Below are 27,010 nucleotides of genomic sequence, written 5' to 3' on the forward strand. Positions count from 1 at the left end.
ATCCACAAGCCACCATTTGACTAACCATCATCCAAAGTGAAAGCAGTACTCACTCGCTCATCATTAGACGCGTTCTCCGGGTCGTCCTTCCCTTCATCGGGCAGAGGCATTCTGGACAGGGTCAGGCCGTTGAGGGCCGCCATTTTCAGGGGACCCACCTTTTTGACCTCGGAGCGTCCTTTCTTCATGCCCTTCATACCCAGATCGAGCGATGGAGACAGAAAAAGAGAAGCAGAGAGTCTGAGGATCAGAGTCTGAGTGACACAGTCGACAAGAGACACAGAATGCAGTCGTTCGAGTCTGACGGCCTGTTGGACTGCATTCTTTACGTCACGCGTATAGTGTGTCAAACGCTCGGCCTCACCCACAGCACTAACGCATACTGTACATTAAGAGGAAATGCAAATAAAAGCCACACCAGCTGGATCAAGTGCCATCACAAGTCAGATTGCATTTCTTTAAACAACTGAGCTAAATGGACCATTTGTATACCTGTGATTAAAATCTCTGTAACTTAATTAAAGAGCAGCATGAACATTCTGATAAACATCTTTTTTTGTACTCTACGTGTTAAAGTTAAGAAAATTACTGAAATCTTATGCTGAGGTGATTTTAAATAAAGAACCCAGTTTGTGAAAACACAATGCATTATTAAAATTAGTCACTAGAGAGAAAAAAACTGATCTGAACTTGTTGTATTAATGCCAAAACTTAATAATTTACTACAGACAGGTGACAGGAATCATTGTTATTTTAGTATTAAGTATTATAATCAAAAATAGTCTTTTTATATTGTCTTTTTATTTTAATTTAAGTTAAAGTACATTTTTGTAGTTTTGTGTTTATATAGACAACTACAAAAAAAAAAATGTGTATATATATTTATTTATTTAATAACCATGATATAGTTGTTAATATTTTATTTTTATATATTTATAAATTATATTTATTTAAAAATTCATAAATTCTATTATATATTTATATATTTCCAAAATATTTTTTTTATATTTAATAACTATAACAGAATTATTAATATTTTAAAATACTCAATTTTTTTATTTTGTCTTTTATTCAAATTTTAAAGTACATTTTTGTGATATATATATATATACAGTAGTCAACATTCGAAGTGGATCAAAACCTTTTATCAAATTTGTCCTAAAACCAAAAAGAATACCCGTTCCTATCTTAGGACAACTTTTGATAAACGTTTTTGATCCACTTCGAATGTTGACTACTGTATATATATATATAGAGAGAGAGAGAGAGAGAGAGAGAGAGATAAATTATATATTTATACATTTCCAACACATATTTTTTAATATATTTAATAACCATAATATAATTATTAATATTTAAAAGTAGTCTATTTTTATATTGTCTTTTTATGTTAATTTTAAAGTACATTTGTGTATTTTTGTGATTTCTACATACACACACACACACACACACACACACACACACACACACACACACACACACACACACACACACACACACACACACACACACTCTCAGAGTCAAATTATATATTTATATATTTCCAAAATTATTGTTTTATATTTAATAACCATAATAGAATTTTGTTTTTTAATTATCAATTTTTATATTGTCGTTTTATTTTAATAAGACAGTCATAAATTATATATTTATATATTTCCAAAATTATTTTGTTGATATTTAATAACCATAATATAATTATTTTTAAAAATATAGAATTATTTTAAAATAATATTTTAAAGTAGTATATTTTTATATTGTCTTTTTATTTTAATTTTAGTTAAAGTACATTTTTGTGATTAGTCATATATGGTCATATTTATTTATACATTTCAGTTTAGTTTCAGCTTTTGGTAACTACAACTAAAAATAGATATAAATGGAATTTGGAGGTAACATTTAGTTCATAGTTAAGCTTCATTAGATGAGACTGTGCAGCTAATTTTGGCACTTCTTATTAGTGAACACCTAAAAACACTCCTGAAAATGCTTACATAATCACTTAATGAACTCATCTGGGTGGCTACAAAAACAATGACGCCTTACATTGTGCTTCCACATAGTAAACACGTCACTAAAACAGAAAAAAAAATAAAATAAAAAAATAAAAAAATTAAAAAATAAATAAATATAAATATATATATATATATATATATATATATATATATATATTATAAATAATATGTAATACATAACTATTTCATAATAATTTTATTTAATAAAAATATAATTTTATGCTACACAACAAATAATATTTATGTCTTATATTTTGTTTTAGCATTTTTCAGTTTTCAGTATTTTTCATGATTTTTCAAGTTTTATTGATATTACGTCTCATTAAAGATGCAAATACATGGGTAGTTAAATATTAAATTTTCATAAAATTATTTAATTACTCATTTGCATGCTCATGGTTCTGAAGCTGGTTAATAGTCACATGACATACTTAAATATAAAATATGTATAAAAGTGTTTTATTTTTATTTAAACAAACCTTTTAAGTAATAATTATTTATTTATTATAAAATTGCTGAATATGCATAACTTCTGTAGATAACAATTAAAAAATAATTCGATAAATATAATCGCTTTAAAAAATATAAAAATTATATTTTACAGAACAGGTTACAATAATATTTGTCTAATATTTTTTATTCATTTATTTTTTTTTCAGTTTCTCTGTATTTTTCATGATTCTTATTCCATTCTAATCTTTAGGTGAAGTGATTCATCTTTAAAATTAAAAAGTTTTATTTTGAATTTGTACTTTAAAGTGGACTCAAAGCTTTAAAATAATAATAATAATAATAATAATAATAATAATAATATAAAAAATAAAAAAATATTATTTTTTAAATATTTATAAAAATACTGAATACATATTACTTTTGCAAATAACAATTCTAGTATTTAATATTAAATAATAATAATTGTATAATTATATTTTTATTTAATAAAAAGTATGTATAATAATTATTTTATTTGACACTATGTTACAAAAATATTTCTCTTAATATTTTTTTTGTGTGAATGTGCAAACAAGCCTAAAACCTAGAGTCTGTTGCATTACCAAACGCATCTTTAACTGATTCTAAAACAGTTCTGATCTTCAAGTGAACTTACCGCTGGAGGAAGACCCTCGATGTTCCTTCTGGCAGGTGGCACGTCAGAGACGGGTCTCTTAAAGACGTCTCTTTTCTGTCTCAAGCGTCCCTGTCCGCTCAAATCCCCCTCTGACACTGAAGGCACCATGTGTCCGGGCTCTCGCAAAGGCGGCAGCTGCCCCATGTCCTCCGGTTTGCGGATCATGGGATGGGCTTGGTACGCCAGAGGGCCCGTCAGGACCGTCTCCATACTGTGGCTGAACGGATAAGCGGGTGGATCCATGAGTGGCCGTCCAATCGGCGTCATGTGATGCTCGGGACCCACCGCATCCTGAGACTTAGGTGTGTGTCGGCCGCTGTCGTCCTCGAACTCTTCTTCCTCACCGCTGCTGTGCACCAGCATCGTGGCATCAGACAGGGATTTTTTGTGGCCATAGATGACGTCCTCTTTGATGACCCCGTCCTCGGGCTTCGTGACATCCAGGACGACATTGATGTCAGAGCCGGATGCTGTAGGTGCCATCACCTGGGACACCGGGGACGGAGTCTCAGCCGCAGATGCGGATACCTGGGAAGTAAAAAAAAAAAAAGTCAAAAAAAAAGTCAATAAATAAATTAATAAACCAAAAAAAAAAAAAACCTTAAACATAGATAATTCAGAATCTTAGGTTATTGCAAATAACTATATAAGAAATATTAAATATTTATAAATGTTCTCATATAATACAATCTCTGATTATCAATAATTCTATACAATTATCAATAATTAAAAATATAATTTATGATTTCATTTAATTATACATATAAATGATAAATTATATTAACTATTAAGAATGGGCAGAATACTGTTTAAATGTTTTGACGCATAAAATGTCAGTGAATCGAAAAAATAAAATTCAAGAAAAAAAAATCAAAAACTCAATTTAAAACGTAAGATCACTGTTAGTGATATTAAAATTATAGAACTATTAGTCTTTTTATTCATTATTGTCCATTTTATATTAATTATTTTTATTATATTATTTTGCTTCTTATACAATTCTATAGTAAATTAATAATATTAAAAGTAGTTATTAAATTTGTGTAACATCAAAAAATTTTATTGTGTGTAAAATATATTCTCTTAAATCCAGTTATGTTATTATTTAAATTTCATTTGAGAATTATTAATTTAATAATAATAATATTATAATTATTAATATTTTAAATTAGTCTATTTTTATTCTGTCTTTTTATTTGAATTAAAATTTAATTTTTAATTAAAGTTAGTACCCAAGTTTAAAACGTAAGATCACTGCTAGTAATTATACAATTATTAGTCTTTTTATTTATGTATATTCATTTTATATTGATTATTAATTCATATTATTTTATGATTCGTATACAATTACAAATTCATAATAAAAAAATGAACTACATGCTATTGAAAATAAATAAATGTTTTAAATGTGTTCAACATAAATGTTTTTTTTTTAAATATGTCTAGAATCTAGAATCAAACTACCGCTAATAATTATATAATTTGTAGGATTTAATTGGTAGGATTGTGATACAAGCACGAAAACAAGCATATAAAAATTAGCTGTAATTATACAATATTAAAAAAAAAATCTTCTAAATACAGTTCAATCTAGAATCATGCTGCTAATTATTATATGAGAATTAATTCTCATTAGCAGGAATTTTATAGCATATAAAAATTAGTTGTAGATATTATAATCATGAAAAAAGAAAAATCATTAATAAATGATAAAAAAAAAAAAATATATATATATATATATATATATATACACACACACACACACACACACACACACACACACACACACACTTGAAACATTTAAAAATTATTAAATACATATATTTATATTTAATATAAATTATATGAATGTAAATACATACATATAAAAAAAGATTTTCAAAACATATTCCATATGTGTGCGTCTTAATAATAAATATACATAGTACACACACATAATATAAACAAAAAACTTATTTTGGATGCGATTAATTGGTGCCCAGCACTAGAAAACATATTTACACGTGTATAAAGTCACACCGAAACTTCTCAAAATGACTCACCTTCCTCTCCTTCAGCCTCATGTTCTCCAGGCCGTAGGCCAGGCCGGCGATCTCGATGGAGTTGCGCTTGTGCATGTGAGGCCGTCGGGTCGTGATGAGCGGTGCGCTCATTTCCTGCAGCGAGTGTGCCACGGGCAGGCTGTCCTCCTGGAAGGTCTGCACCGAGTGATGGACGCGGCGCGTGATGAGATCCGGGTTGCTGCTGCTGACGTAAAGATGGCGGGACAGGTCCGGGGTGCTGTTGGCGGGTCGAGGGTGAGGGTAGGGATAAGGCGGCGGGGGCCAGTACACCTGATTCCTGATGATGTTGGGCGGCGGGTATTCCTGCGCCTGCTGGAGCTGGACGTTGGTGAGCTCTGGGACGCTGACGGCGCCCACTACAGGGCGTCTCTCGGTGGGATAGGGGTACGGGGAGGGACTGTGGAAGCTGTAGTTGAGGTGGAACGGGTACTGGCCCGTGCCATGCTCTCGAATCTCCGGCTGGCTGTAAACGAGCGGATCTGGGCGGCTGTAAGCGTACGAGTTGCCGATGTTGAGGTTCCTCATGGAGTGGCTCTGGCGCTCGGCCGGAGGGATCATCCCGAGGTTCTTCTGCCTCATGACGGTCTCGTAATCGGGCGTGGCGCGGTAGGACGGCGGGATCAGGGCGCTGTGGCGGTGGGATGGCACGTAGTCGGGCCGCATGAGGTCACTTCCTGTGATGCTGGGGTTGGACGACATGGGCGACGGCTGCAGGTAGTGCTGCGGGTTGTTGAGGGAGCTGGTGCTGTGGGCGCTGTAAACGCTGCCGTTACGGATCCGGCCGTTGTACTCGTGCGGAGAGCGGTCCAGACTGGTCTGGGAATGGTAGTAGAAACCATTCTGGTTGTTGATGTAAAGATTATCTGTTGGAAATACAAGACAGGCGAGTCAGTTCTGCTACAAATATCTAATATTTCTTTAAAGTGACCCTGAACCACAAAACTAGTCATAAGGGTCAACTGAGATTTATACATCATCTGACAGCTGATAAATAAATAAATAAGCTTTGCATTGATGTTTGGTTATGTTAGGATTGGACAATATTTGGCCGAGATACAACTGTTTAAAAATCTGAGGGTGCAAATATTTTAAAAATATTGAGAAAATCCCCTTTAAAGTTGTCCAAATGAAGTTCTTAGCAATGCATATTACTAATCAAAAATTAGGTTTTGAAATATTTAGGTAGGTAGGACGTTTACAAAATATCTTTATGGAACATTATGTTTATTTAATATTCTAATGTTTTTTTTTTTTTTTTTTTTTTGACCTATACAATGTATTTTTGGCTATTGCTACAAATATACCCGTGCTACTTAAGACTGCTATTTTTGGACCAGGGTCACAAATTAAGATACCTTGAGAAGTCAGCATCACTGTGATGCTATAATGCAAAAATATTGTAATGTTTATTATTATTATTATTATTTAAATAAATATTGTTTTTGATTTACTGCCTATATTTCTTCATTTAAACTAAAAAAAAAATAAAAAATATTTTTTTTCTAGATTTAAAGAAAGAAAATTTAACATAATATAAAAATAAATGAATATCTTACTTGTATTTTCCAGTACAAAGTTGTTGATTTTAAATCAGGATAAATGAACTTGGTATATGTTTTCAAAATAAATTACTTTTTCACCCCAACTCTCCATATTTTAATTAAAATATTTATTAAAAATGTTAGTATTTGATATACTGTCTATAACTGATCTTGTTTTAAACATAGAATATATTAAATAAAAGATTAATTTCTTATTTAGTATTTCTGCCTTGTTATAAAAACACTTAAAAAATCATTCTTGTTATTTTCTTGTCTTGTATTCAAGTACAAATATAAACTCTAAAAGAGATCAATTACCTTTACATATTACATTAAGTCTTGTTTTTAAACATTTTAAATTTTAAATTAAGTGAGTTTATGCTTAAAACAAGAACAAATGTCAGTGTGGTCCAAAAACAAACTTGTTTTCCTTTCGAATATAGTTATTTTTTCTAATCACATTGAATGGTTTAGCTCCTCAGTACTTGAGCGAGCTCTTATCATATTATAGTCCCTCATGTCCGCTGCGTTCTCAAAATTCCAGCAATTTGATAGTACCTAAAATATCAAAATCAACTGCAGGCGGCAGATCTTTTTCACATTTAGCGCCCAAACTCTGGAACAATCTACCTAACACTGTTCGGGAGGCAGACACACTCTGTCAGTTTAAATCTAGATTAAAGACCCATCTCTTTAACCTGGCCTACACTTAATGCATTTCATAATCCAAATCCGTTAAAGGATTGTTTAGGCTGCTGCATTATTTAGGTCAACTGGAACCAGGGACACTTCCTATAACACCTGATGTACTCGTTGCATCAGAAGAAGAATGGCATCTACGCTAATATTAGTATCGTTCCTTCTTATTCCGAGGTCACCGTAGCCACCTGTATCCAGATCAGACGGTCACTGCAGTCTCCCGGATCTAGTCCGTGCCCATCAGCACCCAGAGATATCCTCTACAGCCCTGAATGTCAGCAGAGACCACATCAGAGACAGATCATCAGTGAAGACCTCATCACCAAGATGGCCATCGACGCAAGACAGCGAAAACAAGATGAGTCCTCTCCAATCTGATTTTGTGGCAACTTGGAACTCTTGCATCTACATTAATATTAGTCTGTTTGTTTCTTATTCCCAGGTCACCATAGCCACCAGATCCAGTCCGTATCCAGATCAGATGGTCACTGCAGTCCCCCGGATCCAGTCCAAACCTAGACCAGATGGTGGATCAGCACCTACAGCTGAATGTCAGCGGATACCATGTCAACTAGTTGAGCCCCAGAGACAGATCATCAGGAAAGAACTCCTACCCTAAACAGCCACCGGCACAAGGCCACGGGAACCAGATGAGTCCTCCCCAATTTGACTTTGTTGCAATATGGAACTCTTGCATTATTATTGACATTTTACTTTATTATTTTAATACTGTAAGGGTGCTTTGACACAACTTGTATTGTAAAAAGCGCTGTATAAATAATTTTGACTTGACTTGATTTTTTTTCTTGCTTCAGGTTTAAACTCAATAATTTCTGTAATTTTGCTTTTATCTTAATTTAGATGCAACATACTTAAATTAAATCATTTTTTTTAACAAACAAAGCATTTTTGGGCTGTTGCTGATGGGAGATGTTCTACCTTGTGAAGACGTGTATGGCTCGGTGTAATGACCGTTAAAGTGCATCTGAGGTGGCATCATGTAGGGCTGCGGTTTTGGCTGCATCATAAAACAAAACAAAAGCAGCATTATTCAGCTGGACAAACTCCAAAACGATCTAGACTTTGTATTTGAAGTCATACAATTGCTCTCACGTCAAACACTGCTTTAAAATGCATTAAAAGTTCAATTAAAACTATTTTTGTTGTTTTTTTATGCTTATCGTGACATTTATAAGGTTACATTGTAGTTAGGATGCTGCCTTAAAAGGCAGCTGCCTATGTAGAGAGCAAGGTTTTGGAATAGTGCTACAGTAAATCACATCAAAAACAAATGAGATAATGCAGAGCCGACAAAAACAGACACATCCTACAGAACAAGCTCCACAGCAAAACTGTTGTATAGTCATTGAATAACTGGTGTAACGCTGACCAGAGACATTCTCGTCGAGGACCGTCGCCTCACTGCGTTTACAGGAGCGGCCTGAGTTTGTCTGTAATAAAACACAAAACAATAAAAGATGAGTGTGAAACAAACCAGAGAGTAATAAAGTGCAATCATTTATTTGTCACATGCACTGCGATAGTATGATATAAAGTCAGCGGTTTGCATTTGGCACTGCATTACATTTTTTTGCATTGCAACACTTTCATGAGAACTTTCAGCCACATTCTCAGTGTTTAACATTTTCAATATACACTACCGCTCAAACGTTTGGGATCAGTTAGACTTGTAATGTTTCATGCTCATCAAGACTGCATTTATTTGATCAAAAAAAAAAAAAAAATATATATATACAGCAATAATACTGCAGTGTAATACTTTAATATACTTTAAAATATAATTTATTGCTCTGATGCAAAGCTGAATTTTTATTAGAATGATTTTTCAAGAAGTAACAGCTGATATGCTGATTTATTATTGTGTTGCTTAATATGTTTTGGAATCTCTGATATTTTTCCAAGATTCTTTAAATAAAGTTAAAAAGAACAGCTTTTATTTAAAATATATATAAACTATATACACTACTGTTCAAAAGTTTGGGGTCAGTTCATTTTTATTCTTTCTGTTTCTGAAAGAAATTAATACTTTTAGTCACCAAGGATGTGTTAAATCAATAAAAAGTGATAGCATAGATTTAGATTGTTAGAAAAGATTTATCTTTTGAATAAACGCTGTTCTTTTAACCTTGTTATTTATCAAAGAATCCTGATAAAAAGTATCAGGTTCCAAAAAACTGTTTCTAGCATTGATCATTCTAATAATAAATCAGCATATTAGAATGATTTCTGAAGGATCATGTGACACTAAAAACTGGAGTAACAGCTGATGAAAATTCAGCTTTGCATCACAGAAATTAAAATAGGACATTAAAATAAAAATCATTATTTTATATTGTAATATAATTGCATTATTATTGTTTTTTTCTGTATTTTTGATCAAATAGATGCAGTCTTGATGAGCATAAGTGACTTCTTAAAAAAAAAAAAAAAACATTACAAGTGTTACTGATCCCAAACTTTGAGCAGTACTGTATCATACATTTTACTTATCAGAATTTATACTGTAAAGTTAAATTATTTGCAAAACACTTGAGATAAAAAATATGTATCTTGATGATTAATTTATTATCTATTTAATTTACAAAAAAATAATAATAATAAAATAAAATAAATAAAATAAAATAAAATAAAATAAAAAAACAGGGTAGATTTTATTTTGTCAAATATTCTTCTTTTTTAATATTTGCTGTGCAATGTGACCAGGGCATGTTGACATGCCATTCCTCCATTCCTTTAGGGAGTTTCCTGTCACTCTTTAGCTCAGGGGTGCCCAACCCTGTTCCTGGAGATCTACTATCCTACAAAGTTCAGCTCCAACCCTGAAGAATCACACCTGAACCAGCTAACTAATCTCTTAAGCAGCACTTGATAATTACAGACAGCTGTATTGGAGCAGGGCTGGAACAAAAATCTGCAGGTAGGTAGATCTCCAGGAGCAGGCTTGAGCAGCCCTGCTTTAGCCCATGAAAAGCTCTGAGCTGTAATGCATTCACAACCTCATGCAGTCAGGCTCACCCCTTGTCAGCAGGCACAGAGGGACGAGAGAGGTTTGGAAAACGAGGAAAAGAAAGAGAGAGAATGGACCTCTGGGAGCCCTCAGAGTTTGGGCCATCAGACAACTCTCTGGAGACAGTAAAGGACAGCAGTGAAGGAGGAGACACACAAAACTACAGATGCACTGATGGAGCAGCCAACCATTTAAAACAAATAAATTAACAATCAGCTTTTTTGCTGTTGTTGTTGTTGTTTTTATGTACTTCTTTTCAGCAAGGATGCATTAAATTGATCAAAAGTGACATGTATATTAAAATAAATTCTGATGTTTTGAGCTTACCATTTGTAAAATACATTTCTACAAAAGTGTGAAGTCAAATAACTAATCATGCGACATTGAAGACTGGAGTAATGATGCTGAAAATTCAGCTTTGATCACAGGAATAAATTACATTTTACTATATATTCATATTGAAATAGTTATTTTAAATAGTCGTTAGCATGTTGCAAGCATGATTAACAAGTTGCTAGCATGTTTCTAGGCTGACTAGCAAGATGCTAACACGATTAACATGTTTCTAGCATTTTCTAGCATTATTAACAAGTTGCTAACATGTTTCTAGCATGATTAGCACATTTCCAACATGATTAGCAAGTTGCTAGCATGTTTCCAGCATGATTAACAAGTTGCTAACATGTTTCCAGCATGATTAGCATGTTATTTACATGTCATTAGCATGACTGACAAGTTACTAGCATGTTTCTTGCATGATTAGCAAGCTACTAGCATGTTTCTAGCATGATTTTAGTTGCTAGGCTAGGCTAGATGATAAATATCTCACTGCACCCAAACTTTGGTTTGAATTTTTTGCTAAATTATGATTTGAAAATAGTTGTTTGGGGAAATAAGAGAGAAATGAACAACAAGCTATAGATTAGTTGAACTCATACTGGCCCAAATTAGTGCATCCCTAACAAACTCACAAACACGAAAAAAAACACACACAAACTTACAGACTGCTGTTGTTAATTTTGTAAAACTTGTGCCGCGCCAGCCACATTCTGCACACATATTTGGACGTCTCCATGTCCTCCTGAAACACAGCCAGAACATTTTTACTCAATCAAATCAGGCCAGAACATTGACCTAACTGAGTCCAAACACAAATCTATTCACTGAATGGACATTCGCACAGGCATTTATGGAATAGCATATATCTAGCTTCATTTAAAGGGGTCATCAGATGGCCATTGTCCACAAGTTCATATGAATCTGTAAAGTCTTAAAGTATAACTATTGCCAAAATGCAACCTGGGCTGTTTTTTTTACTGTAAACGAGACAAACTTATATCTAAAAGCATAATCACGACAAACGAGCCGTTTTTGAGATTGACCGTGATTTCGATTCGCGGTCAATGGCCGGTGAATGGGAGTACTAGGGGCATAACTTTGAGCGCATCAAAATCGATATTTTTACAACACTAAGAAGGCTCGACACACCATGAAACTTTGCTCAAAGTATCGCCTGGGTCTCTACACATGAACTCCAGCATTGAGAACATTGTTTGTGTACACAGAGTTTACTAAAAAGAACGTTTTTGAACAACTCACTTTCACTGTGTGAGTTTCCGCTCGCAGCCGTCTTGCCAGTCAAGAAGTGTCGATCTCTGAATGCGAATGAATGGACTCCACAGGACGAAATATTAGGCTAATATGAGGCTCTTTTTAAAATCGAGATGGTTAATATTGTTTTTCACTTGCGAAAAAACAATGAATTAGCCGTGCATTTATATGGAAATATGTTTTAGGAGCTATCCATCCTCGCATTTGGAGATCGACACCTCTTGACTGGCAAGATGGCTGTGAGCGGAAACTCAAACAGTGAAAGTGAGTTGTTCAAAACCTTTCTTTTTATTAAACTCTGTGTACACAAACAATGTTCATGTGTAGAGACCCAGGCGATACTTTGAGCAAAGTTTCATGGTGTGTCGAGCCTTCTTAGTGTTGTAAAAATATCGATTTTGATGCGCTCAAAGTTATGCCCCTAGTACTCCCATTCACCGGCCATTGACCACAAAACGAAATCACGGTCAATCTCAAAAACGGCTCGTTTGTCGTAATTATGCTTTTAGATATAAGTTTGTCTCGTTTACAGTAAAAAAAAAACAGCCCAGGTTGCATTTTGGCAATAGCTATCCTTTAATGAAAAGTCAATAATATACTTTGGTTAAAAACTCTCAATAGTAGTGTAAAAACACCCTTTTACCATGTTAAAATCAGCTCTGCAAAAGCTCAACTCATTTTATTGCACGGTCCCTTAAAATGCAAATGAGCTCTGCTCTCCCCTCTCTGCCATGAGATGAGACGTGATGTTTACCTTAGCCTTATTTAGCCACGAAAATTCCCAACAAGCACATTATTAAGAAAGGCCATTTGCAAAGATGCATTAAAAAAAACTTAGTGACTTCTGCTGTGGGTGAAGCTGCCACAGGAATGATTTGCACGAACATAGACGCATATGTAGATCGGGTTCGGTGCTTTCCTTTTAAAAACGAAAGTAATGTTATCGTCTTCAGCGGCTCAGATGTCGCTCAATTAGAGACATTCTTGTCTTCCTCTGCACCTGAGTCACACAATGGCGATCAGAGTCGGGCTGTTTGAGCTCGGTGAGGGCGGGTCTAAAGGTAAGGCGCTCATGTCAATCAACTATCGTGGGAGGGGCCTCTGTTTGTGTGCCGTCACCCACAAGAAGCTGAGAATGAGCTGATTTTAAAAAGAGGATATTACTTTTAAAGATAATTAAAAACACACTGGGTGGATTTTAATCATTGTAGGGTGGTATCATTGTACTGCCAACACACATTAATGTTCAAACAACATGGAAAAGTTAGTTTTGCATCCGATGACCCCTTGGCTATTTCAGGCAAAGAAAAGCATCTGAAGCATCTGACTTACGGTCTGGAACTGGATTGTGTCTTCTTTGTTGGCGAGCTCCAGGGCAAAGAAAGACTTATTATGAGTCATATTATTAATGTCATTCCACCTGCAGAAACAATGAACAGCTTGAGTCAGACACATGACGGTAAAACAACATGCTGGATAATAAACAACCTTTTGAAGAGCACAATAGTACACCAGCTGAAATCTTTTGACAATATCTGTATTTATTTTACTTGCTCTGATCATTTTTCCCTCAATAGGTAGTAAAATACAGAAATAAACCTAGTTGCATGTTTTGCACACTTTCATATTTATTTATTTCTAAGCTCTGATATAAAACATTGTAATTAGCAGTAATATTACCTAAATATATATATATATATATATATATATATATATATATATATATATATATATTTTTTTTTTTTTTTTACACATTAAATAAATAAAATATATATTTAAAAAAATTAGGTAATATTACTGCCAATTACAAATTAATTTTTTTTAACTTTATTTGTATTATTTATATTAAAACAAATTATTAAAATAATTACATTTATTTTTATTTTAATGCCAAAAATCATTAGGATATTAAGTTAAGATCATGTTCCATGAAGATACTTTGCAAACTTCCTACTGTAAATATATCAAAACTTAATTTTTGATTAGTAATATTTATTTCTAAGAACTTTATTTGGACAACTTTAAAGGTGATTTTCTCAATATTTAGTTTTTTCCACATCCTCAGATTGCAGATTTTCAAATAGTTGTATCTCGGCCAAATACTGTCCTATCCTAACAAATAGATTGCATATATCAGTGGAAAGTTTATTTATTCAGCTTTCATATGATGTGTAAATCTAATTTTTTTTAAAACTGACCCTAAAAAGCATGCACACATACCGAAACATGAGAGGTGCTTTCCCATTTTTGTGCTTGACAAAAATCCCGTCCAGACAGGAGCCGATGATCACATCTGTGCTCTGAGCATCCTGTTTAGAAACAAGGAAGAAAATCTTAAAATATAGTATCATGAAATAATTATTAATTTAAAAGACTCTTAGTATCTAAAATAATTCAGCAATGCAGAGAATGGAGAATGGAGTCTATAATCCATAACAACACTTCCTCCAGTGAAAAAAGACTATCTTCTGTTGTCTCTCACATCAAAATCCACACACATATTTGTTTAGAGCTGTTTTGGCTTGTAAACGGTGCATATTTCTCTCCTGATTTAGACCAGATGACTTTTTCAACAAAAATAGCACTATTATGGATAGAGGACTGTATTTTAGCTTTAGTATTTTAGTCTTAATGATGGATGTGTTTGTTACAAACACGCAGCTTCTGTCTACTCAAGATGTTAACTGATGGACTGGAGTGGTGTGGATTATTGTGATGTTTTTATCAACAGGCTTTCATTCTGACGGCACCCATTCACTGCAAGTGATCCATTGGTGAGAAAGTGATGGAATGCTATGCTACATTTCTCCAAATCTAATGAAGAAACAAACTCATCTATATCCTGGATGTCCTGAGAGTAAGGAAATTTTCAGTAGCTTCGAAAAACATCACCAACAGACACCAAAATGTAACACCCCTTGGTGATATTTCTTCTTTTTGATGACTTTTGATGTCTATTATAAAGTAAACTACTTGATTCTTAATACTGCCTTGTTACCTTAATGATCCATGACTGTTTTTTTTTTTTTGTTTAGTGATAGTTGTTAATGAGTCCCTTGTTTGTCCTGAACAGTTAAACTGCCCACTGTTCAGAAGAATCCTTCAGGTCCAACAAATTTTGTGTTTTTCCAGCATTTTTGTGTATTTCAACCCTTTCCAACAATGACTGTATGATTTTGAAATGCATCTTTTCACACTCAAATACACAAAAATACTGGAAAACCAAATAATTTGTGAGACCTAAAGGATTTTTCAGAAGAACAGAGAGCAGTTTAACTGTTCAGGACAAACAAGGCACTCATGAACAACTATCACTAAACAAAAAAACACAGCTGTGGAACATTCAGGTAACAAGAGTATTAAAAATAAAGTGTATGTAAACTGTTAAACGGGGTCATTTTTATAAATTCAACTATTATTTGTAAACATCTTTTATGTGAAATCTCTGATTCAGGTCAGTACTAAATAAACAATAACATGCATTTTGTTTGATCCCTCTTATTTTGGTCAAATAACTAACATTTTGCAGAATATACAAGGTGCATGTAAACTTTTGACTTCAACTGGTATTTCATGTGCATGTATTTCCCACTGTCAAAGCAGTCACATGCACTCTTGCAAAAGGAGTTGTCACCCATGAAAAGGAACTTGAATTGCACAAGGAATAGCTCTTTGCCGGTTTACCTTCGCTTGGACACTCTCCTCGCCGTACCCCTCCATCTTCTCCACCTCCTGCATGTAGAGTAACTCCGCCTCCGGTGCAGACAAACCTCTGAGAAAGAGAAAACACACAGCACAAAGGTCACATTCAACAATGCACTTGTCATCTAATGTCATTATCAGACTCATCTGTGCTGATTCTTCCTCAATCTTATAGTGCACAACACAAACAAACAACATCAGAGCATTGCAATGCGGATGTTAAGTTCATCCAAGACACTGAAAAAGCATGTGTCATATAAAACCGAAAAACTATATTACATACAGTACAGATTATTTTTAATTCATTACAAAAAATCATAATATGTAAAAAAAAAAAAAAAAAAATAACAATAATTTTTAATGTACCTTGAGTTCATGCTGCAAAAAAAGAGATGTTCTTTCTCAGTATTTTTGTCTTATTTCCCAGTGCAAGTGTCTAAAGTTGCTTAAATAGAAGCAAAATTAAAAGAATTCTTGTTTTCTGAGTGATGTGCCATAAAGAACTGAAAAACTATATTACATAATGTATACATTCTCTTTTAATTCATTACAAAAAATCTTAAAAATATGTAAAAAAAAAAAAAAACTAATGCACCTTCAGTGCACCCTGCAAAAAAAGTGATTGTATTTTTGTCTTAATTCCCAGTGCAAATGTATAAAGTTGCTTAAATAGAAGCAAAATGAAAAGAAGTCTTGTTTTCTGAGAAACTGAATTAAATAAAAATTAAACGAGTTTATGATTAAAACAAGAACAGCTGGCAAAAGGAAGGAACAAACTCACTTTTGTTCAGTTTTTCAGAAAACAACACATCAACAATCTTCATTTTGCATTTTAAGTAAATGCATCTTGATTTAAGGCTGTTTGGATATTTTGTAATGGAAAACAAAGACAAAATACTAAGAAAATATAAATACAGAAACCCGGAAAAATATATATTTGAAATCAACTCATCAAATGTAACTGGATTTAGTTCCTAAAATTTTAAATTTAGCTAAAAATGAACCATCTTAAACCATCATAATATAAAAACATCACAATTTAGATAAAGGATTTTCACATCAGGAACAAAATGTGGCAAATATTTTGATATGTTCCAGCCTTAACGTGTGCCAAGCCTCATCTGAAAGACCTTCTGAAACTTCTGCAGGAAAGCCAAGAGCTTTTATGTTGCTCTGAGCCCAAAGCTGAAAGTCTGGTCATAAGTCACGCCAGGGGTTTGACAGCTGCCTTTGAAATCCACTAACAGGAACCATCTGAACACATCTGATAATCTAGAAGCCTTCTCGCTGAGACTTATGTAAACTGCAGCCAACAGTTTTTCAGGCTTTTCCCATTTCGCAAATAACTAGTTTCTCACCGGTAGTTTTGATAGAGCATGGTGACTTTCTGAGTGGCCTCTTCCACAACTCTCTCGTCCTGGATCCATGGCTGAGGAAAGCGGAGAAACAGAAGAATTAACAGATTTATGAAACATTCTGTCTTCAATACTTTAATAGACAATAAAATGTTTAATGATTACATACCATTGGAAAAAGCACGATTTTTTGAAGGAATTCCTGGGAGTCATATCGATTGAAGTCTCCAAGGTCAGCTGGAACCAACAGACAAAAACTTATGTTTAGTGTTTGTTTTAAAAAGCCTCCAAATGACATTGATGCCTCAAAGAAAGACCCATGGGGCGATACTTTATATTTTACTTGATATACATGACTTTGCACGACTGTCTTTGAAAACACCAATTAAATTAGAAGAGTTTTAATCATTTTTATTTTACAAATAGTTTTTTTGCATTCCACTTTACAACTTATTTTATGTATTTGAATATTTTTATTTTACAATAAATTTTATGCATTTTTGTTATTTTACAAATTATTTATTTATTGTTATGGTAACACTTTACAATAAGGTTCATTAGTTAAACATTAGTTAATGTATTAACTAACATGAACTAACCATGAGCAATACATTTGTTACTGTATTTACTAATCTTTATTAACGTTAGTTAACGGAAATACAGTTGTTCATTGTTTGTTCATGTTATTTCACACTGCATTAACTAATGTTAACAAAATTTTAATAATGTATTAGTAAATGTTGAAATTAACATTAACAAAGGTTAATAAATGCTGTATAAGTCCAGTTCATTATTAGTTCATGTTAACTAATATGGTAAACTAATGTTAACTAATGAACCTTATTGTAAAGTGTTACCATTGTTATTATTATACACTTATTCTCATAGTATTTTATTTTATTAATTTATTATTTAAAAAAATATTAATTATTTTATTTTGCAAATTATTTAATATATTTGTTATTTTACAAATTTCATTTGCTTTTATTTATTTTATACACTTATTTTTTGTATTTTGCAAATTATTTTAGATTGAATTTTATTTAATTTTACTTATTTATAGTTATTTTATTTATTTAGCTATTATTTTACAAATGTTTATTTTTATTTTACAACATATTTTAATTATTTTTATTATTATACTTATTTTTTATTGTATTTTGCAAATTTTTTTGTTTTCATTTTATAATTTTATTTTACAAATTATTTTATATGTAATTTTATTTTATTTTACTAATTTATTAGTTTTTTTTTTTTAATTCACTTATGTTTTTATTTATTTTATTTTTTATTTCAAATTATTTTATTGATTTTTACTTTATTTTTTCTTCAAAATTGCCATTCTGAATAAAGATGCATTGATTTTAGGAGTTTGATGCTGATTTTGTACATTATTTTATTTATACTTTTATTTAATTTTACTAATTTATTTATTATTTAACAATATTTTACGAATGTTTATTTATTTTTATTTCACAATATATTTTAATTATTTTTTAATATTAGACTTATTTTTTAATTGTATTTCACAAATTATTTTATTTTTATTTTACTGATATATTATTTTAATTTATTTGTTTTAATTGTATTTTACAAATTATTAATTTTTTTATTTTACAAATTATTCTATTCATTTATTTTTAATTATTATACACTTATTGTATTCAGTAAATTATTATATTTATATAATTTATTTTTTCATTTTACTAATTTATTTATTTGTTATTTTACAAATTATTTCACTTGTTTTTTTATTTTATTCCGCAAATTATTTAATTTTTTTATTTATTATTATTATTATTTTTTTTTTTTTACAAATGCTCCTTCTGAATAAAGATGCATTGATTTTATTAGTTCGATGCTGGGTTTAAAATGTAAAATGTGCACTGACACTCCTGCAAAATCATCTACAACATTTATAGAAATCACACATCTAAATTTAGAAAAGCTGAGAGACGTTTGTTATGGAGGGAATCGATTTAGCTTTTGTAACTGTAGTAGCTCAACATTAACAGCATGTCTAATCAGCCCGTTAGAAATGTTCACAGCTATGCCGACAATCCGAAACATTACCATTGCGTGAAGCCTCCTTACACAGCAATGCTGGTGCACAAAAATAACTCCAGCTGAACGTCCGGCCTCATCGAAACGACACAAACCATGCAAAGACAAAGGCCTTTTGACGGTGCAACTATGGGAAATATTTTTTTGATCTGGCTGCAGCAATGCATGATGTCAGTTCCTCTGCTATGCTAACAGCAGTCCAGTAACTGGTGCTGCCAGATATATCTTTGCCAGCAGCGTATGAGATTCTTGTGTTGGGTAAAAGCTAAGCTGAGCCTGGCAGCACAGCTTGATAAATGGTGCTCTGATTTTCTAGACTTGCAGCCCATAGAAATGTAAAACCATACATTCATGATGGAGTATCTGAACCCATGAACCAGACACTGGCTCGATGTTATCTTAAGAATGTTAAAGCAAATGTTCTCTTGCAACATCAACTCTCATAACACCTTTCACATTATATTAAAAGCTTTGAGGGTGAAAGGGAAGATTTTCATTGAATGAAAACCTGAATTTGACTGCAAAACACTATGTAGTGCTGTTTGTTGACACAAATTTCACTATTTGATTTGATTCAATTGACAAGCTTGTAATTCAATCTTATTTGATTCGATATTGATTCATTTGTATCAATTCATAATAAATCGATTCATCTGATTTAATACTAATTCACAATTAAAGAGATTTGTATATTTAACCATTAAAATTGCATATATATATTATAATAATAATAATAATGTTATGAAATAACTTTTTTAATAAAATAAAATAATAAACAGTAACAGTAATTAATCAGTGTTTTAGAATGATTTTTTAAAAAAATCATGTGACACTGAAAACTAAAGTAATGGTTGATAAAAATTCAGCTTTGCATCACAGGAATACATTTTTAAAATATATTAATATAGAACAACATTATTTTAAACTGTAAGAACATTTCACAATATAATTTTTTTTCTTTAAAAACAAACATATTTGTGCGTATATATTTTTTTAGCAATTATTTCATTTGTTTTTAATTATTATACACTTATTTTTGTTTGTATTTTGTTTGCATTTTATTTATAATTTAATTTTACTATTTATTTATTTAGTCATTTATTAATTTTATTTTACAAATTATTTCATTTATATATATATATATATATATATGTGTTTTATTTTACTAATTTATTTGTTATTTTACACATTTTCATTGTTTTTGTTTTTTTACTAATTCTCATTTGTTTTATTTATTTTTAATTATTATACACTTTTTTATTTTACAAATTATTTTATTTAATTTTACTAATTTATTTATTATTTTACAAATTTTTATTTTCATTCTACAAATTCTTTCATTTACTTTTTATTTTACTATAAATAATAATTAATTATTATTTAATATAATTAATATAATTGTTTTTTTTACCTTTACATTTTTATTGTATTTTGCAAATTATTTCAGATAGATGACAGACAGACAGACCTAACTGAACAGAACCAGCTGCATAGAATATTAAAATTACAAATGCCCCAAAAGATTAACAATAACTAAATCATCTGAAAATGAGGAGAGCGAAGCATTAGACCTGAATCAATTATAATATCTTATTATACTCAAATACCTGAAATGCCAAACATAATAATCAGAAAAAATACCTTGCACAGCCAAGCTGGCCAAATGAATGGCTTGCTCAATGGAGCATGGAATCTTCCCCTCCAGAACGTCTTTCTTCAGCTGGAGATAATACTGATATCTGTGTGGAAAACAGGAAGTGAGTAAAAGCATTCTAACAGCACTGCTGTGGATCATTTTTTAACTTATTCTCGTCCTTAACCTGGTTATCTCTTGTTGTAACTGGGTAACAGACGACACGTAGAACACCACCCCAAAGTAAACGGTCGGCTCCAGTCCGTACTTGTCAAGCTGTTTCTTCAGCGGCTTCTCCAGATCAATCCATCTCTGCTGGTTTTGTTTGTTGCAGTACCAGAGGCTGAAATACGTTATCTGGGGAATGAACAGAATTTCACTGATTGCCCTTTCACTCGTGAGAAACAACAGGCCAGGATGATCAACATTCATGCGGTTTCTAGAGGTGAAGACTGGGCCTATTCTCAACGGCTCTTTGGCAAAAGATCTGTAGCTAAAAGTTTCACACTATGACCTGAGGTGTGACATCCTAAAACTTATGATGTAATTCCTTAATATAATTACACATGATGATCTTATGAGCTCAAACTAATTAAGATACTTTAAGTTCATGTCACACAGCAGGATGGTCACTGATCTGCAAAAAAATAAAAAAATAAAAATAAAAAAAAAAGCTTAATGGTGATTAAGCATCACAACATTTTTTTTGTTTGGCATCAAGATTTAAGGTTAAATGTATAACCTTAAATCTTGATGCCAAAAAAAAATGTTGTTTCGATTTAACTATTTTAAATATTTTTTTCCAAATAACATTAAATATTTATTAAAAATGTAGTTTGTATGATTCATATTAAGCTTTAAACTACATGCATAGAATATTTGTACTTCTAAAAATGTATGGTAAAGTTCATTAAAATTCATTAATCTATTTCTTAAAGTAAAACCAGTTGAGAACTATAGCTAACAAAAAAACTTGATGTTGTAGGTTGTTACTATTAATTAATTAATATAAATAAATCTGTAATTTTAGGGAAATTTGTGCAATTTTTTCATGATAAACAATTCAGGTCATCGCTCAATATCAATTTTAAATTTATTTCTTAAAGCAAAACCATAGCGTAATGGTAATTAAGCATCATTAATCACATTTGATAAGTGACATGTACATATACATATTACTTGTGTAATCTAAAACACACAAGAGGGTTTTCAAACAAAAAAAAACGTAGGAAAAAATATATGATGCATTAAAATAAATCCATAAATATATTTAAATAAATAATAAAATTGTATTTAAAAATAACAACAAAATGAAGTTTAAATAAGAATCTGATTTTAAATCTATTTCTTGAATAAATTAAATAGAAATATATATTAAAATAAATGCATAAATATCTTTAAATAATAAAATCGTATTAAAATAACAGTGAAATAAAGTTTAAACAAGAATCCAAGTTTAAATCTATTTCTTGAAGCAAAAGTTGAGGACTATAGCTTAAAGGTGATTAAGCATCACTTAATTTACATTTAATCTAAAATCTTGATGCCAAATAAAACAGACGCGTTTTGACTTTTATAAATATTTTTCCAAATAACATTAAATACTTATTATACACGCAGTTTGCATGATTCATATTAAGCTTTAAAGTACATGCAGAGAATATTTGCACTTATAAAAATTCATAGTTAAGTCCACTAAAATGTATTAATCTATTTTGTGAAGCAAAACCAGTTGAGAACTATTGCTAAATGGTGATTAAGCATCACTTAATTTACATTTAAAATCTTGATGCCAAATAAAAAAAAAGTGTTTTGACTTTAATATTTTAAATATTTTTCCAAATAACATTAAACATTTATCATACACGCAGTTTGGATGATTCATATTAAGCTTTAAACTTCATGCATAGAATATTTGTACTTATAAAAATTCCTATTAAAGCACAGGACTATAATTGATCTACAAAAATGGCTAAACAGTCATTAAAACAGGTGAAAACCTAAAAAGAAAGTGTCCAGTTTCAGACCCTAAAATATGCACTTAACTTTATGAGTTCATAAAAGTATGTGCTGATTAAATCAGTCTACTAGTTAACTTTACTATGCAAACAGTGTGACACACTAGACGTCATCTAACACTATTTTAAACCATTTTTTAAATTTACTTCATATAGTTATACTACATGACTCATTCATTCAGACTACATGCATGAAATATTTGTACTTTACCTTATGCATTCATATAGGGTTACCCTACATTCTTAATGCTAAAATGAGCATCATACCCGTCAACTTTATAGATTACAAATGTTTTTCTAATTCTAATTAATACTGCTAACCCTAAATTAAAAATCACAAAATCTAAAACTTAAACTACACATGATTTTAATCAACATTTTTCAGATTCCTTAATACAATTACTGTACAAGCTGTTTTATGACTCATTAAGTAAATATTTGTGCATGAAAAATCCATATCAAAATGCAAGATTAAATGATTTAAATGATTTATTCCTTCAAATTCCTTTATGCATTTATTATATAAGCAACTTTATGACTTTATGAAAAATAGCTAAATGATAATTAAAATGGTCTAATCTGAACAAACTGGTGACCAGTTTCAGCATCTTTATCTTATGCATTACTTCAACCTGCAATCCTGAAGCTGAACTGGACATGATATTTGTCAACTCTATAGACTCTAAGGCCTGGTTTCACACACAGGGTTTAGACTAAGCCAGGATTAAGTCATAGTTCAATTAAGACATTTAAGTCATTTTTATAAATGTGAGTTAGAATAAAACATTATTGGTGTGCATCTCGAGACAAAACAAAGGCACTGATATATTTTAGGATCAGTTAGTGCAAGTTTCTTTCAGTTGAAACAGCTCAGACTTGCAGTTTAGTCTGGGACTAGGTTTAAGCCTCGTCTGTGAAATCGGGAGTAAAAGTTTTTTTAATTGTCAATACTGTATTTTTGCTTTAACATTAACCTTGGAAATATATTGTAAGCATGCACAATTAGTACATGCTGATTAAATCACTCTACTTGTCGACTTTAAGCTACTGAAAAGCCACAGTTGGTTGGTAAAGAAAATGAGACGTACACAACATGCCTGAAAAGACACAGTGATCTATAACTAGATATAGATGGCTTACTAACACGATAATCTGATTCAGACTTCTCTAATGCTGCTGACTGCATGCAAATGAAGCACACAGAGTCCAGGCCGAATTCTTGGCACACATGCGTTTAGGGTGTTTGACAGCATTTTGGTTGCGGTCCTAGAATAGCCGAGACACCAGACGGCACCGGCGAGCTAAAATAAACACACGCCCATGCTGCGTTAAGGTGATTTCGACCAGATTAAACCGAAAACGACGGCAATCCTACCTCCCGTAACTCGAGTCTCTGTGCGACCGCCTCTAGACATTCCTGTCCCGTGCTTTCCACTGAAAGCGTGAACTCCACATATTCGCCGTTGAGCAGCTGAATGCGGGTCACCAGGCAGCTTTTGCTGGACACCGTGTATCTTCTGGTTCTCTTGAGCTTTAATCCGAACGGAAGGGGCATGATGCACCGATGCCGCGACCCTCCTCGAGCAGAATGATTGGATTCAGCTTTTCTCTGCGCTTAATCCATGGAGGGGTGCCGGATTATACAGGGCTCCACAAGACAAACACATGAGTCCCTGGATAAAGACAAACCACAGCAAAACAGATTAGAAACGACATTCACAGATAATCAAATCAAATTCGCATATGTGACCCTGGACCACAAAGCCATGCATAAGGATCATTTTTTAGCTTTCCATTGATGTGTGGTTTGTTAGAATAGGACATTTTTTTGGCTGAGATGCAACTATTTGAAAATCTGAAATCTGAGGGTGCAAAAAAATCTAAATATTGAGAAAATCACCTTTAAAGTTGTCCAAATGAAGTTCTAAGCAATGCATACTATTAATAACAAATTAAGTTGCAATATGTGACCCTGGACCACAAAACCAGTCATAAGGTTAAATTTGACAAAACTGAGATATATACATCATATGAAAGCTCAATAAATAAGCTTTCTATTGATGTATGGTTTGTTAGGATAGGACAATATTTGGCTGAGATACATCTATTTGAAAACCTGAAATCTGAGGGTGCAAAAAATCAAAATCCTGAGAAAATCACCTTTAAAGTTGTCAAAATTAAGTTCTTAGCAATGCATATTACTAATCAAAAATTACATTTGGATAGGTTTACAGTAGGAATTTTACAAAAAAATCTTCATGGAACATGATCTTTACTTAATTTCCTAATGATTTTTGACATAAAAGAAAAATCAATAATTTTGACCCATACAATGTATTTTTGCTATTGCTACAAATATACCCCAGCGACTTAAGACTGGTTTTGTGGTCCAGGGTCACATATATGTATGGTAGGAAAGTCTCATGCAACATGATCTTAATATCCTAATGTTTTTGGCATGAAAGAAAAAATTATAATTTTGACCCTTACAATGTATTTTTGGCTATTGCACCAAATATACCTGTGCTTCTTGAGACTGGTTTTGTGGTTCAGGGTCACAAATACATATTGTAAATATTGATCTAAAACACACAAGAGGGTTTTCAAGTTGAAAAACGAACAAAGAATAAATAAAAAGATTATATATTAAAATAAATGTATAAATACAATTAATTATTTATTTAAATATATTACAATATTAAAAGTAAGATAACAATAAATACTCAAACATTATAGCACTATATAAAGAGTAAACTAAAAACTTAATGTAACAACAAAAAATAAATATATTTCAAATAGTATACCAGTTTAAACAAGCATAAACTAGGTTTTATACATAATGTATTGCATATTAATATTAACATATCTGTAAATTTAGGGACTTTTTTGCTAGTCAATATCACATTTTTAATCTATTTCTTAAAGCAAAACCAAATGAGAACCACTATAAATAATGCTTTTATTAAAATCTATTTTAGAACCATGACATAAAACGAATTCACACAGAAAACACAAATCTTAAAATACAGATCAATAGCAAATCAATCACAATACTGCTAATTTATTAACAGTATGTTATGCATATGCATCATTACTTAAATACACAGTTATGCCTTTCATGATTATGATATGAATACAACTACATATTTATTACAAATGTATTTAATTCACTACAACAATGGTGTGTCTGATTTTGATAAGACCGAACAACAAAAACAAAACAATAACAGAAGAACCGTGATTTAGACCTAAGGCCTTCAAATCTCTCGAAACAAGCGTTTAATTATATAAAAGTACATTGAAAGCCTTAAACCTGCTGTCGATGTTAGAAAACCATCAGTTTTTCTGCTTTTCCGAAATATAAACAAACATCAAAAATGTCTGACTAACTTTTGGAGCAACAAGTGACCACAAAACCGCACGCATCCAGATGGGACTTTTACACTTCACGAAATAAGGCGTCAAAGTCTTCAAACAGATATTTAACAGTCTAAATAGGTGTTGTTTATTCGGATAACTGAGTTTTAGCTTTATTTAGAGATTAATAGCGCGCTGGCTAACGCTGCTAACACTTTTGAGTAACGTTAAAACTGTGGAAAAGAATGATTTGAAAAGCTCTCCGGCGCTTACCTGCTGGATTATCTGATTTATTATATCCTTGAGTTATAGCATGAATAGTTTTAGAGTAGTTATTACGGTTTGTGATAATAATCCGACATTTGGTGGAGTTTGTTTTTTCGGGATTGACGCATGTTTGAGGTTCCTCGGGTCACACTCCTGCTGCTGCGTCACATCCGCTCGGAATACCAGAGGAAAGGTGACCGGGAGCATATTAATCCACGGCACTATTTTCTCTCACACCCATGACGGTCTTTTCGGTTTCGTCACACTCATGAGATCTAATTTCGATGGAGAACGCGTAAAAGTTAATTTTTGATTTTTTTGGAGTACAAAAACAAGCTTATGTTTGATAGAAAAATCTAATAAGATTAATAAATTGAACAATTGTGCTGCGCCTCGATGCAGGTCGCGCACTTGCGCGCATTACGTCAGACGCGTGGAATGCGTGGAATGAGAGCAGCTGCTGTAAAGCCATGTGAATAACTGCACATTATTTACCACTGTGACTTCTGGAAGGAGTGTTTGCCATGA

The 27,010-nt window shown here is 31.9% G+C and overlaps 1 protein-coding gene across 1 annotated transcript in view; it reads right to left on the reverse strand.

The window, feature by feature from the left end:
• The window catches only part of ptpn21 (protein tyrosine phosphatase non-receptor type 21), a 40,336-nt gene extending 13,711 nt beyond the window's left edge, over window positions 1-26,625 (reverse strand). The window contains exons 1-15 of the mRNA XM_073826846.1: window positions 26,489-26,625; window positions 24,234-24,531; window positions 21,028-21,197; window positions 20,849-20,946; window positions 17,313-17,380; window positions 17,147-17,217; window positions 15,771-15,858; window positions 14,307-14,395; window positions 13,419-13,506; window positions 11,477-11,556; window positions 8,838-8,898; window positions 8,387-8,465; window positions 5,187-6,070; window positions 3,124-3,672; window positions 54-191 (exon numbers count right to left, since the gene is read on the reverse strand). Of these exons, the coding sequence (XP_073682947.1) occupies window positions 54-191; window positions 3,124-3,672; window positions 5,187-6,070; window positions 8,387-8,465; window positions 8,838-8,898; window positions 11,477-11,556; window positions 13,419-13,506; window positions 14,307-14,395; window positions 15,771-15,858; window positions 17,147-17,217; window positions 17,313-17,380; window positions 20,849-20,946; window positions 21,028-21,197; window positions 24,234-24,413 (2,643 nt within the window). The 5' untranslated portion in view covers window positions 24,414-24,531; window positions 26,489-26,625. The remainder of the gene's footprint in view (window positions 1-53; window positions 192-3,123; window positions 3,673-5,186; window positions 6,071-8,386; window positions 8,466-8,837; window positions 8,899-11,476; window positions 11,557-13,418; window positions 13,507-14,306; window positions 14,396-15,770; window positions 15,859-17,146; window positions 17,218-17,312; window positions 17,381-20,848; window positions 20,947-21,027; window positions 21,198-24,233; window positions 24,532-26,488) is intronic.
• Between the last annotated feature and the right edge of the window lie 385 nt (window positions 26,626-27,010).

Source organism: Garra rufa, chromosome 21 (genome assembly GCF_049309525.1).
Source record: "Garra rufa chromosome 21, GarRuf1.0, whole genome shotgun sequence".
Lineage (NCBI taxonomy): Eukaryota > Metazoa > Chordata > Actinopteri > Cypriniformes > Cyprinidae > Garra > Garra rufa.